Source organism: Rhagoletis zephyria, unplaced genomic scaffold, assembly GCF_001687245.7.
Source record: "Rhagoletis zephyria isolate East Lansing unplaced genomic scaffold, Rhagoletis_zephyria_1.1 Rzeph_scaffold_00272, whole genome shotgun sequence".
In the NCBI taxonomy this organism is placed as follows: domain Eukaryota; kingdom Metazoa; phylum Arthropoda; class Insecta; order Diptera; family Tephritidae; genus Rhagoletis; species Rhagoletis zephyria.
Genome location: NW_016157356.1, coordinates 191,417 through 206,903, shown reverse-complemented (window position 1 = coordinate 206,903; position 15,487 = coordinate 191,417). Strand labels below are relative to the sequence as shown.

The following is a 15,487-nucleotide window of genomic DNA, read 5'->3' as shown; positions in this document are numbered from 1 at the left end:
TATATAATATATCTCAACTAATTTATATTTAGAAAGCCGTTTGTTAGTTTTCGCAAGGCTCGAGAGCGGCTGAACCGATTTTTTTGAAACTGCCACCTGCCGCACGTGTCCCAAGGATGGTTTTAGGCTGAAAAAAATCTATATGTAAAGGGGGCGTGGCACTTCCCATACAAACCGAATTTCTCATGCTACATATCTCTGAAAGTGTGCATGGTAGAGTTTTGGAAATTGGTATGGAGATATACGAAATCAATCGCATACCCTTGGAGAAAAATTTTAGCTATTGTAAAAAGGGGTGTGACATCTCCCATACAAACCGAATTTTTCATACTGCTTATCTCTGGAAATTTTTTGGTAGAGTTCTAGAGTTTTGTATGGAGATGTACGAAATAAATCGCATACTCTTGGAGAAAAATTGGAACTATTGGAAAAGGGGGCGTGGCATCTTCCATACAAACCGAATTTTTCATACTGCCTATATTTGGAAGTGTTCATGGTGGAGTTCTGGAACTTGGTATGGAGATATATAGAAATCAATCGCATACTCATGAAGAAAGAGGCTGTTGGAAAGGCTGTTGGAAAGGGGGGCGTGGCACCTCCCATATAAATCGAATTTTTATACTGCATATCTCTGAAAGTATTCATGGTACAGTACTGGAACTTCGTATGGAGATATGTATATAGTTGAAATCAAGCCCATACTCATGGAGAAAATTTGGGCTATTTGAAAAGGGGTGTGAGGCCTACAAACCTACCGACCTTTAGCTATCTTTGAATGAATTTTTTTATTCTTCTGTAGGTGTGTTTGTGAGTGAAATCCTCCTAAATGGTTGTACGGATTTTAACGAAACTTTTTGTGTATTTGAGTGGGTCTCTGGATGGTTTAGTTTCACAATTTAATCCGACAGTTGGCGCTGTAGTTGAGTTATTACTAAAAATCTTATTTATGATCCGATTTGGCTAATGTTTTAAATATGTATGCAATACTATTGCAAAAACGTGCTGCCAAGTGGTGCTGAAGTCGAGCTATTACTAAAAATAGCCAAGTGAGAAAAGGGGCCGTGAAGGTCAGATTAAATCGACCTGTTGCACCATTGAGTATATCGAACGCTCCTGCGTTGCAATTGGCCCAATGGATGTGATTTTCCAATATTATTGTGCGTTCAAACTTTTAAGGTATTTCGTCTGAAATAAGTATATGTATATTGCATTTCTGTAGAACAATGATTCGCACCCATTTTGAAATTGCCACCTACTATATTGTAAAGCTTCTAGGACATTCACTATAGAACCGGGTCATTGTTGCCGCCAGGGAGTGAAGAGGAAAAAATTTATTTCGCTTTGCGAATAACCGTGCTATGAAATGCCGCACAACTGGAGAATTTCAAGAACGGATATAACACTTTCCTTAGGTTATTTAAAGCGGCAAATGACCACCAAACCTTAATCTTAGCAGAAAAATGTGCCAATGAAAATCTTAAACGTGAATTGTTGGTGAAAATGTTGGATCAAAAAGTTTCAATAAAATATATAAAAATTTTGGGCGGGACGAAGTTCGCCGGGTCTGCTAGTCAAATTTAAATTATTCATTTTTACTATGCATTATTTCCCTCAGTGTATGTTTACTTTTAACTTTAAGGTATGTTTATTGAACAAATAGCAAACAGCAGTTTTTTCGACCTATTTTATAGCTGATATACGATCAGGGATTAGAGTTGTAAAACTATCGATAGTGCCACCACCGATAGTTTCCATGTGTCAGAAAAAAACTATCATTACTCGTTGATAGTTTCCAGTAGAGATGGGCACGTGAGTAATTTTGGCTCACGTTCACGCACGCTCACGTTGATGGTTTATTAAATCACGCGAACTCACGTCTTGCTATATTTTTTTCAATCACGTTCACGCACGCTCACGACGTCTATTTTTTCCATAACGCACGCTCACGCACGGTTTCTCACGAACATTTTTTTGAAATTANGCACGTGAGTAATTTTGGCTCACGTTCACGCACGCTCACGTTGATGGTTTATTAAATCACGCGAACTCACGTCTTGCTATATTTTTTTCAATCACGTTCACGCACGCTCACGACGTCTATTTTTTCCATAACGCACGCTCACGCACGGTTTCTCACGAACATTTTTTTGAAATTAAAACTTTATTTATATAAATAGTATTTCATATAAATAGCCTTTTATAACACAAGTATTATTACAAAAGCTTGGCCAAACGCCTAGCAAGGGCTGAAGGCACTATTATTATTTTAACAAATTTCAGATATACATACATACTTATGTACCTATTACGAGTATAAAAAGAATTGGTATAAATATATATTCAACGTATGTAATATTAAAATGACATTAGCTTATATTTTTGTTTAAAAATAAAATTTTGTCGAGGTTTTCACCAAGCAGTCGTGTACGTCTTTCTTCCAGAATTCTGCCTGACACAGAAAAAACTCTTTCACTAGCTGCTGAGCTAGCTGGTATGTTTAAAATTTGCCTGAAAGACTTCTAAGAAGGGGCAAATCTTTAGCTTTCTCCCAAAATTTTAAACATCGTCACAACTTTTGTTTTCCGATTTTTTCAAATAAATCTGTATTTCCGTATTAATTTCTTCAAAAATTGTTTCTGCAGATTCATTTGTCGCATCTTTGAATTCGACAAAAGTTGCACGGGTTTTTGCCCTTTTCGAGGTAGAAGGAATATCGTCATCCAGAATTTGGGAATCGTGCTGAGGGCGAACGCTCTTTTATTCAAGTGCATGTCTACCTAAGTTATCTTCAAGCATTGCTTTTACTGTCCCCATTATATGTTCGCGCTGTTCTGCAGATATAAACTGCTGTGTTTTTCTTCAAATCGATGATGACCTCAGAATCAGATGCATTCACTTCACAATGCTTTTGTAGTTTTTTTGTACCACAGAACGTACTCATGGATGGTTGGATTTAAATCCGCGCTCAAATTTTCAGAACACATCTTGAAAGGGGCCAGAAATTCTAACAATTTTTCCAACAAATTTGCATTTATTTTAGATAGTTTATGAAGCTCATTTCTATCTATTAATAATTGCTGAACTTCTTGTCGCCTTTCGTGAATGCTTGACAGCGTTATAAATAACGACTTCCACCGTGTCTTAACATGTTGCTTTAAGGACTTTGATAGTTTCTTATTGAGTTCGGTACNCAAGCTTTTTTGAAGTTTATCAATTCACTTAACTTAATATTACAGAATGCCTCCAATGTCAAAGGAAAAAGAATAAATGTTGCCACTCTAGTGAAAGTTAAACAGTAAGTTTACGAATTTATTTTAGATTAAAATACAAATAAGTACATACATACATATGTGAAAATGACGTGATTGACGGAAATCTAACTCATGCACACTCACGCACGCGAAAATTTCAGGCACGCCAGATCACGGATATTACGTGATTTTTCACTGAAAGCCGCTAACGCTCACGCGCGAAAAAGCGTGACACGACGTGTCACGTAGAAAAGCACGACTTTTGCCCATCTCTAGTTTCCAGCAATACTATCGATAGTGTTAAATGCTACCATCGATAGAACTATCGATAGTCAATGTAATGTTAAAAACTGTTCCAAATTAACAGGGACGGCATCGAAAAACAACAAAACAAAATATTGAAAATACAAACACACGTAGGGCCGTTCTCTTAAGTAACTTTTAACTTTAAAATTCACTTTATGTTTAAATATTGCTTTAACATGTATAGTTCTGTCTAAGTAAAGCATTTTATTATCGAATTTTATTTATTTATTTACATATCTATTACTGAAGCTTACAATTAAAAATAAAATTATGAGCCTAGTAAAGAAAGCTTCTTCTTATGATCTATAACACATCGCAACAAAAATGGGAAAAAATTTGTTGCGGCAAATGTTGCAGCTGTTGTCAGTGCAGATTACGAATCCATGAGCATAAGGTTTCCATCAGCTCCAGATTTTGTGAAAAACGAGGTCAAAATGTCAAAAAATCGGTCTGATTTGGCAATATCTTAGAAGCTCTAGCAAAGAAGCAAAAGGCGGTATGAGGCTTAAATTAAAGCTAGAAGTCTCGACTACTCTCCTTGAAAATACCATCCGTACACCTTGACCTGATGGTCACTTATAGTCATTTATTGAACAGCAAAATCTGATTTTGTGCGAAGTTTGAGTACCCACCGTAATGAAACAAAAGGGGATAGAGCCTTCCACTTGGGCTGAAATTAAGGCTTGAACTTTCGACTACAATCGCTTAAAATACCATCCCTGAACCTTAACCCTAAGGTCACTTATAGTTATTTATTTAACAGCAAAAACTGATTTTGGCAAAACTTATTTATTTTTATCAATAGCACAGTATTTATTCCAGTATTTTTATATTGTTCAATAAATGACTTTTAGTGACCATCAGGTCAAGGTACAGGGATAGTAACCGAGAGTTATAGCTTTAATTTAAGCCCCAGTTAAAGGTTCTATCACCTTTTGTTTTTTGTGCTAGACCTTCTAAAATATTGCAAAAAACGCGATTTTTTGCCACTTTGACCTCGTTTTTCTCAAAATCTGGAGCTGATGGAAACTTTATGCTTACGGACTCGTAATCAGCATTAAAAAGTCTATCAAAAACAGCTTTATAATTTTCCGCAACAAAATCACTGTTGCCTTGTTTAATTGTTGCTTATTATAAATTTTCAAATATGATATATTTTGTTTAAATTTCGTAATATAATTTTTGATTTGTTTACAGCCAAGAAACATACAAACGTCAAACACCGATAATAGAAACGCTTTACTTCAGACTTAGCCTTATGGTTTGAAGCAACGTTTAAATATAAAGGGAGCTTTCCAATTAAAGGTTGCTTGAGAAAACGGCCATTAAAGGAGAAATCACAATGAAAGTATCACTTATAATAAAAAATTTATAAACTTAAAAACCGACGCGCAGCTACATGGAGACATTATAAATAAAATCGGCTGTGCTACTTTACGGTGGTACTGGGGGGATACGGTACATCGGACATACAGGGAGTTTTAGCTCGGATTAAAGTTCCACACTACGGGGTTCCGGCTTTCGATGCTTTCTCCTTGTATAAAAAAAACGCATACATTTTTATACCCGAGCGCACTTGGGCACAAGGGTATTATAACTTTGTTCACATAACGGTTGTTTGATATAGACAAATGTATACATAAATGATCAGAATGAAAAGAGAAATCGATTAGGCGGTGACTGTCTGTCCGTCCGTCCGTACGTCCGTCTTAATGAAACTTGGTACGTGTACTTTTTTCGGGCGTAGGACAGATGGTATTGAAAATGGGACAAATAGGACGATAACCACGCCTACGTGCCATATAACGGTAGTTTTCCGAAATACAAAAACTGCGATATTTTAATAACTATAATAATAATAATAATAGATTGGCGCTTACACATATGTTAGTGTTTGGCCGAGCTTCTCCTCCGAGGGACGACCGCTGTTAAGAAAAAACCTTTTTTCTATATTTTTTTGCGATGTTGCTTTGACCAGGGCTTGAATCCAGGCGTTGCGGAGTGGAAGCGCGCACTGCTTACCACTACACCACAGCGGCCGACTATATTTACAATAATTTTTAGACGCAAAATAAGAATACTATAAATTTTTGGAAATATACTCGAAAAAATAGACTACAAAAATTATATTTGAAATGAGATTCATTTGAATGCTTCGATGCCTAGCTACATATCACTAAGGTTGCCAGATTTTTTATGCGCGAAATCAGTACGCTAGACTTTTTCCTGCTAAAAAATTAGTACTTTTCAGTACATTTTTATTCATAGCAAAAGTATGAATGTAAAGAACAGATAATACTTTAAAACGCCAGAGAACTCGTTTTTAACAATATTTTGATATATAAATATAATATAGTTTATAAAAAATAAAAGTGTTATTAATTTTAACACATGGTTGTACACAGAAGCCAATAAATTATTTTATATTTATGACATTTTTGAATGTCTAACAGGCTAACCTAATATTCACGCACGCCGCCAATTTATTGTCAAAAATTTCTCATGCACATGCAACTTGTATGAGATCAACCGAAATTGAACGGCGTGCGTATGAAGCTAACTCAATTTCCAATTTTTGTCCTGCGTGACATTTTGATTTGACGTTTCGCTCAATGAAATCAAATGCATACGCATGCAAGTCAATTTCGGGTGACGCAAAAAAACAAATTCGACGGCATGCGTACCAAAACGCAAGCCGCGAATATTAGGTTAGCCTGTAATGAATGTTTAAATAGTCAAAGAATTTTATACATTTCATTTTAAAATTACTTTTAATTTGATGTCCACTTTAAAAAATTTGAATTAGAAGCCGATTTCTCTCTTTGCGTCAGGAAGCAAACTATATACTTAAGATCCTCTCAGTGGTTATCAGTTCGTCGGAATATTTTATTTATTTTTTTTTTTGTTTATGTATGTTACCGCATAACTTTGGACCACGTCAACCGATTTCGATAATTTTGAATCGGAAAGGTAGTGTCTCAGAGGTGGTCCCATACTAATCTGGTTAAGATCCGATCAGCGGATCATGAGATATATATATATATATATTTTTTTTATATGAGAGTTGAAGTCGGTTTTTTTTTGCTAAAAATTACTTGTTTAAACTACGCAAAAACTTTGCAAAACTCTTTTACAATGTGTGAAAAAAGAATTGTAATTTATAGGCAAATTTGTTGTTATTAAACTGAAAGTTATTTTCGGGATAACTAACAACATACGACAAAAAAACATCAGCCTTCTTTTTAAATAATTTAAGCTCCATCATATTATCGCAATTGGTACGTAATGACCTGGTGATATTCCCGTAAAACGATTAATTTTTTTGTTGTATTAATTTCTAGGGCATATCAAACATTATCTGAAACATGCCAACCGTAATTAAATTATTTTCTTCTTACTTTTCACAGTACAGTTTAAGGAAGTTCTAACGTGATTTAAAAACCTTAAGGAAACCCTAAAGAATTTTGTTTTGAAAAATCAGGACATTAGCGTACTGATTGAAGAAATGAATAAAATCAGTACAAGAGTTAAAAAATCAGTACTGGACTGGTAAAATCAGTACATCTGGCAACCCTACTTATCACATTTGTTCTGAAACGGCACGGAAGCCTTTACGTCATTTGCAGTAATCAAGAGAAATTAATTGTTTTTGAGTGTCAACTTACAAGATAAAGTATTTCTTATAGCCATAAATTCGAACAGAAATTTATGTACACATGTTTTAATAATACATACTTCCAGTTGAATAATATTAGATTCCAACTGGTGCAATATTACGCAATTATGGATGGTGATAATGAATTGAATGCTTTAATTAGACAAACTATAGTATTAACTTTATCTTAGTAATTAAATTGTCATTGGGTAAATTGAAATATAACACCGTCCGACAAAATTTATCTTTTTTGTACGTATGGGAAAATCCAAAAGAATCTGAAAATGCACATCAAAAGAAAATATACGTACATATTTTGGCGATTTGCTTTAGCACGTTAAAAATTTGTTTAAATTGAATTTAAAGTTTGCACTGGTGCTTTAAGGTAAATAGATTACACAACCAAAGAAATTTGAAAAATGCTCATTGCACTTATTTACTTACAGCTTTTTGAGCTTTAAAAAAGATGAAGCTATTAAATTTTCAATATCTTCGCCCTCAATAATAATAGCAGATTGGATTATAATTGGTTGTAGATGTTTTGATTTTTTTCGTTAACAAAACTCGTGTAAATTCCAGTTACCAACTTTGTGAAATATTAAAAAAATTCAACAAACTTTCGTACGAATTTCGAGCTTTTTTAAAAATTCTAAAAAATCAACCGTAATTTTTTAGCCATTTGAAATTTGTACTTTATTCTACTAAATTCAATGGGCTGCAAATTAAAACTCGAAATTTTTACTAAAATTCGTTAAATTTTGTTTTTTAATTGCATAAATTTTTAAGGCAGTGTTACTCGATTGGTGCATTTGTACAGATTTGTGTATTTTTATATTGGGCTATTGGTACAAAATAAAAAATTGGGAAAATTGTTTGTTTGTAGTCAAAAGCTTGGTACAATACAGCAATGCTGTATTGAAAATTTTCAACAAATTTTTTTTCGTGATTGGGATAGAATGAACTATCTAACCAAAATTAAATAACAACAAAAATAATATTTTAAATCTTGTCAAAATTTGGTGCGGCTATAATTTTTTTGCCTACTGTACAGCGCACACCACAGCGCACAGTGGTCAATAAATGGGTTTTAATGTTCATAATTCACTTGATCCTTCATTTCTCAACCAATTTGATATTTTTTTTTAATGAAAGCTAATCAAGAGACTAGTTGATCCCAATTTTCGAATTTTTATTTGTTTATATTAAATTTTTTGAAGAAGATCGATTCTCCTGTTCCACCTAATAAAAGTTTTATAATAAAAACTAGGTAAAAAAATTGTAGGGTTCTCCCAAAACGAAAAAAAGATTAAAAAGGAATAATTTGAAATGTTATAAAAAAAAATTCACCAAAAGTATTTTTTTTTTGTTTTTGGTTTTGATAAAAATTTTAGTATAATAAAGTGCAAGTTGCAAGTCGCTAAGAGTTCGTGTTGATTTTTAATAACATAACAAACGCTTTTATCTCCCATTTAGCATACAAATGTGCTCGAAATGCTAGCGAAAAAAATTAATAAAACTCAAAGCAAACTCTTAGCGACTTGCAACTGGAACTTTATTATACTAAAATTTAACGATATATAAAACTGCATACCCAAGATTTTATAAAAACCAAAAACAAAAAAAAATATTTTTGGTGAAATTTTTTTTATAACTTTTCAAATTGTTACTTTTATATATTTTTTTAATTTGGGAGAACCCTACAATTGCTTTTAACTAGTTTTTATTATGTAACTTTTATTAGCTGGAACAGGAGAATCGATCTTCTTCAAAATTGGCATTTTTTCTGCACTTTGCACTTAAAAAATTTATAAAAACAAATGAAAAGTCAATAATTGGTCTCTTGAAAATTTTATTAGCTTTCATTTAAAAAAAGAATTAATCAAATTGGTTGAGAAATAAAGGCTCCAGTGAATTATGAACATCAAATTCTATTTATTGAACACTGTGCAGCGGTACCAGTTGACTGATTTTTAAGTTATTTCATTTTTGTTACAGAAAATTAAGTAGCCTTTCGAGGAAAATAGATGTTATTAAAATCGTTTAAGAAGTACCGTAGTTCTGGTTGATCGAAGTGTAGTTCTGAAACGAATTATTATTACTAGTATCGCCCAGTGGTCGAAATTCAACATCTTTTTTCATACACTTTGGAATTTTGCTTGTCACCAATATTGACCACCAGCAAAATTTATAGCAAGTTTACAGGAAAAGTCAAAATCTAATTATGAAGGTTAATACCGGCTTGATTAATATTAATTCTGAGTACCAAGTCTCCTCCAAATTTCTTCAGATGCTGTCGAAATTAGACCGAAAAAGGAACCTATTTTTTTTATAAAAAATAAGCATGCGTATTTTTATCTTTAGATGAGATGCCTACCGGTTCCTCACTGAATAATACAATGTTAAACATACACCAATTGGTCTGAGAGCATACTGGAAGGTTAACAACTAAATTGCCAACGTCTAAGTATGTACATAAACTCCTTCTTTTCATCAGAATCGGTAAGAGCTACCTCAAAGCTGTACAACAAAATATAATACTTCCTTCTCTATTGGCGGTTTCCACGGGTTTTTGTCAATATTTTTGCATAACACGATTGAACTAGCAAGGTATACTAAATTTTATGTTACTAATATCTGTCCTAAAGATGAAGCAAATCTGATCATAAATATAATTTTTTAGGATAGCTACCAATCCCTGCGTCACCTTTCAGAAGACAAACGCACTGGTTCTTCTAAAAACCTTTGCACAAAATAACAACCAATCAATGCGATTTAGAAATCTGGAAGAAAATTGTTTCCAATTGAATGGCTCTTGTCATTTTATATGTATATTTAGATGTAGGTGTATCAAATTCCACTACTTTATCCAGTTCCAGAGATAAACGATAGTAGAAATGCGATTTGTATAAGAGATGCCACGCCCCCTTTTCCAAAACCTACCACTTTTCGCCGTAAGTTCAGTATTGATAAAATATGTAAGTAGCTGTGTAAAATTTCAGGACGTTAGCATAAGCGGTTCCAGAGATAAGCCATATCAGAATTCCAGATTGTATGGGAGGTGCCACGCCCCCTTTTCCAGTACCTACCAATTTTCGCCATAAGTAGGGTATTGATAACTTGTGTAGTTGTGTAAGCGATATTAGAATATAGTTTGTATGAGAGGTACCACGCCCCCTTTTCCAATACCTACCGCTCTCGCCATAAGTACGGTATTGATAATATTTGTTGCTGTGTTAAACTTAGGGATGTAAAAGCATAAACAGACGGCAGTGTTGATTCTGATCAACTCGGGAATTAACTGCAGTTGATCCGGATTAAGACCGAGTTAATCGGGATCAACGCTGCCATCTGTTTAAGCTTTTAGCGTAAGCGGTTCCAGAGATAAGCGATATGAGAATTTCAGTTTGTATGGGAGGTGTCACGCCTCCTTTTCCGTTATCTGCCACTTTCCGCCATATATTATTATTATTGTTGGGGATAAAGCACTGCGACCTTAAGATCTATTGTGCCCCCTTCATAGATTATAGAGAGTCTATTAATCCAGTAACCGAGAGAAACTTTAGTATGCAACCTAAATCTACGGATTTCACTTCGCCTTTGGTTAACATATGTTCACCCAGGTGCCTTTTGCGTTGTGCATCAGTGCAGGACATTCTTCTAAGATGTGCTGTGCAGTCTCGTTTTCCGTCCTGCAAAATCCGCATCGCTCATGCGAGTAAATTCCCAGTTTAGTCAGGTGATAGTTCAGCCTGCAGTGTCCTGTCAGGATTACTGTAACAATTCTTAAGTTATTCTTTGATAAGCTCATACATTCCTTGAAGCGTTTTAGGTTATATGTTCCTAAAATTGCTTTGGACTGCTCTAGACGACCTGGTAGACTATCCCAGTAGCGTTTTCTATGAGCCTCTTCCTCTAACCGAACAAGTTCGGAGAGTGCCCCTTTTCCCAGGCCACAAAAAGGCTCTGGGCCGCACCCCTCTTCGCTGGTTTATCGGCAATCTCGTTTCCTTTAATACCAATATGTCCCGGAATCCAGAGAACCCAAACCAGATTGGCCAGACCAAGAGTATTCAGCTTTTCGAGGCACTCCATCACCAGTTTAGATTTTACCTGGCGAGATCTGAGGGCAATTATAGCCGCTTGGCTGTCAGTCAAGATTGCGATGTTCTGATTCCGGTAGTTTCGCTTGATATTAAAGACCTCGCATCTTTCTATGGCGTATGTTTCAGCCTGGAAAATAGACATATGTTTTCCCATGGGTTCCGAGTATCTTAACCTCGGTCCAACTACCCCTACCCCGGTACCCTCGTCGGTCAATGAGCAATCAGTGTACCAGGTAATCATGTTTTTGTTTATCCGATACGTCTCGGATAAGCCAGCCCAGCTCTTCTTATTACTCAGATCAGTTTTAAACCTCTTTGTAAAGCTGTAACTCGGATGCATGGTATCCCTCGGTATTGCAATTTCAGGGAAGTTCTTCGTAAGAATATCTAACTTCCGACGGCTAAGATACCCTTCTGCCCCGATATTGGAACCAGTCATCCATAGTAAAGCTCTCTTCGCCTAAGTCTGTATGTGAATATGAAGAGGGATAAGATCTAGAAGAACCCCTAAGAATGCGGTTGGACAGGTTCTCATGGCTCCGGTTATGTATACGCATGCCAGCCTTTGTAACTTGGAGAGCCCTTTGATTGTTCCAAGTTGTGAAGTTCTATCGGCCCAGATGATGGCTCCATAAGCTATCATGGGTCATACTATAGTCATGTAGATCCATCTCAGTATGTTTGGTGTGCATCCCCAACTCTTTCCTGCCATGGACCTACACGTCATAAATGATCTTACAGCTTTCTTCGTGGTTTCTTCCACGTGTGCTTTCCAGAGTAGTTTTTGGTCTAGTATCACTCCTAGGAATTTAACCTCTTTTTGGTACATAATGTTGGTTCCTCTAGCCTTATCATTTTTAGGCTCTCCAGTGTATATTCCCTTGAGAATGGTACTATAGTGGTTTTTGATGGGTTAACATTCAGCCCCGCTTTAGCACACCATTTTTTGGTTACATTCAGCCCTAGCTGGATTCTATGACACAGGGTGTTTTCGAATTTCCCCCTGCATATAATTACAATGTCATCGGCGTACCCCTGGCAAGTTAACCCAGTTTCTGTCAGCTCTTGGAGCAGTCCGTCGACGACTATGTTCCACAGCAGTGGAGTTAGCACTCCACCCTGTGGACAGCCCCTTGTTGTTCCGGCAACAACCTTATTATTCGTACAGGTTTGTATTTCTACCCTTCTGGTGCGGAGCATGCAATTAATCCAGGCTACGAGGGTATTGTTTACCCCCCTGCTGATCAAAGCACTGTTTATTGCAGCATGTGAGGTGTTATCAAACGCCATATAAGTACGGTATGGATAAAATATGTAGCTGTCTCAAATTTCAGGAAGTTAGCGTAAGCTGTTCCATAGATAAACGAAACTCATAAAAGATAGATGGAAAGAAAATGTACGTACATAAGAATTTATTCAATTCGTTTTTTATTCAAATTTTATCTTTACTATGGAATGGGACACCATCTGGCATCAAAGTAGTTCGAAGGAAAAGAAAGTCAAATTTTTTATTCATTAACCCTTCCGATAAGCTTTTATTTATTTAAATCGTTTAACTTTTGGTTATTTTATTAATTTTTCTTTTATTTATATATTTTTTTAGATCATCAGTGCTAAGTGCAAATTTTAAAGTCGATTAAAAAAATTTTACCGTGGAAACGTATACTAACCAGCCCACCTTTAGTTCGTACACTTTGAAATATTTCTGCTTCAAGATTGTATGAAATAAAAGTGTGAAGTGTAGGATCTAAGGGTAGGTAGGGTATTATATATCTTCTTTTAATCTGTTTTTTCTAGAGTCCCACTGAAAGTAGAGTTTTCGGCCGAAGTCGAAGCCGAACCAACCGTTCGGTTTTGATCTAACATTCGTCCGATTAACGAAGCCAATGATTTACTCTAAATTAAGTAAATAGATTTTTTTCAAAGAATAAGCTTCATCTTGCCTTTTTAATAACATATAAAATACTAAATACAAAAAATTCACATTTTTTTAAATAATAGCATTTTCTTTTCTTCCGAAAAATGCTGCCTCCTCTTTGTGACCGCTGGTGGGTGGAGCAGGAAGATAATTATCAGTAACTGCGAAGTAACTCTATCGAGCTGGTATTCCAATATTGAAAAAATATCAGCCCCCACTAAGAACTCTTTTATATGTACACATATAAGCCTTAATCACAATTTCAAATCCTCAGCTGAAAGCTGATTTTAAGAAAAAGTTGCAATACCACATTTTTTTTTCAAACAGATTATTCACAATAAATGTATACCTTTAAATTATAGCACATACATGTTAAAAAAAAATCTAGATAGAAAAAAGGTTTGCTTCGGCATTCAGCCGAATATGAAAATATTGCCGATTAATCGGCAAAATGAAACCGAAGCCGAAAAATCTGTCGTACTCTAGTATTTTCATTTCGGTTTAATCTTAAGTAACTTATTGACTTTTTTCTTTTCATTTTCATTTCAGAGGTTTGGACAGCTCGTCGTGTAGTCAATGTGTATCACTCCTCAAGAAGTTAGCTTCGCTAGGTCACACTATCGTTTGCACCATTCACCAGCCAAGCGCATTAATATTCGAAATGTTTGATAAGCTATATACTGTGGTCGACGGCAATTGCATTTACCAGGGTCCAGTTCGCGAATTGATACCGTTCTTAGAGGGACAGGACTTAGTGTGCCCAAGTTATCACAATCCCGCCGATTTTTGTAAGTCTTAAAACTTCCCTCTAAAATGTTAATTTGGTCAAAATCGAGTCGGCTTCGGCTGGGTTTGCTGTAACTTATTTCCAAACGTTCCAAACATTTTTCTCCCCCCTTTTTGTTTGCGTACTATTTTCTAAATTAGCAGGTTAAAAATTTGTAAGTAGATTTGATTCAGAAAGGGTTCCTAATAAGAGCTAAAATTTCATGTAGTGTGAATTTGAGATTCCAATATCCAATTCAATTCTTTACAAAAAGGTGCTAAAACAAGATTATAGAAGACTAATAGTTTCGAAGAAAATTTAAATTTTAGATAAACAATATTTAAGGTGTTATACTTTGGTTCAAGGGCTCCCAAACTTTTAAGATAATGGAACCCTTACTAACAACTTTTCATTTTATGGAACCCCACTTTAAATTACTAAAAATCAAAGGCACTGTAATTTAAATATGAATAAAAACTTTTACTGGAATTAGCATACAAACTTAAAATTTTAATGTGAAGAATGAAATTGTTTCACTGTTATTAAATATTGATTTATAGTTCCATATTAGTTGCGATCCCGTACAGTCCAGACTAGTCAGAATTAGACAGATTTGACTGGAAATCGATACCGTACTCGGTTCTCTGACTATTGAGAGGACAAAAAAGAGAGTAAATAAGGTCCTCTCCATGGTTGCCACTGACTAAAAAAATATTTACCATCCACTTGAAAAAAGGTTAACAAATCTGGAAAATATCAACGAATAACTATTTTCAGTTTCATATCATTTCATTTCATTTATTGCGAGAAAACATTAGTACAATAAGATCTACGATCTTTTATAGTACAACAAGTAACAGGAGGTTTCAGAAAAATAAAATAAACAATTATTATATTATTATTTTAATAAAAGCTATAGTTTTGTTCTATTTTCAATAGAAATTACAATTTTTTATAAAAGAATTTTTATTGAACTATTGATATGGTATTTGAGATTATATTAATGGCATCTTCTCGGTTTCCTTCAGCCAAAAGTGAAAGTGATGAAACTAAAGGCAGCATCGAAACTACATCATTTGAAAAAACTTCAACTGGATTTATTACAGACAAATACAGTGACTCAAAAAATCGAGGGTTCAAGCTGTATACTATAACATTAGAAAAATTCCAAAAATTTTCGTTTAAATTTTTTAGTTTTTTAATCTGAATTTTTATTTATTTATAAGCTGCTCGAAGTCATTTCGAGTTACACATACGCGTTCCACAAGTAGGTTTTCGAGTTTCTTTGATATACGCTCACAGTTTAAACTTTTCCATAGTTTTTCTACAAGTAGCTTGTGGGACAAACCTATTTATTATATGAATATTCTTGTAAGGATATTTCACGATATTCAGTTGAATATTATGAAAATACATGTTACACAGTCTTGGGGGTTCCCCCTACCTGGGTTCGCCCTAACTGGCTAATGCATGTTGAAAAGTATTTAA

At 34.7% G+C, this 15,487-nt stretch overlaps 1 protein-coding gene across 2 annotated transcripts in view; it reads left to right on the top strand.

Annotated features, from left to right (window-relative positions):
- The window catches only part of LOC108358593 (ATP-binding cassette sub-family G member 4), a 199,732-nt gene that overhangs the window by 122,155 nt on the left and 62,090 nt on the right, over window positions 1-15,487 (top strand). For both annotated transcript variants that reach the window (XM_017610015.1, XM_017610014.1), the window contains one exon: window positions 13,783-14,021. In XM_017610015.1, coding sequence (XP_017465504.1) covers window positions 13,783-14,021 — 239 coding nt within the window. The remainder of the gene's footprint in view (window positions 1-13,782; window positions 14,022-15,487) is intronic.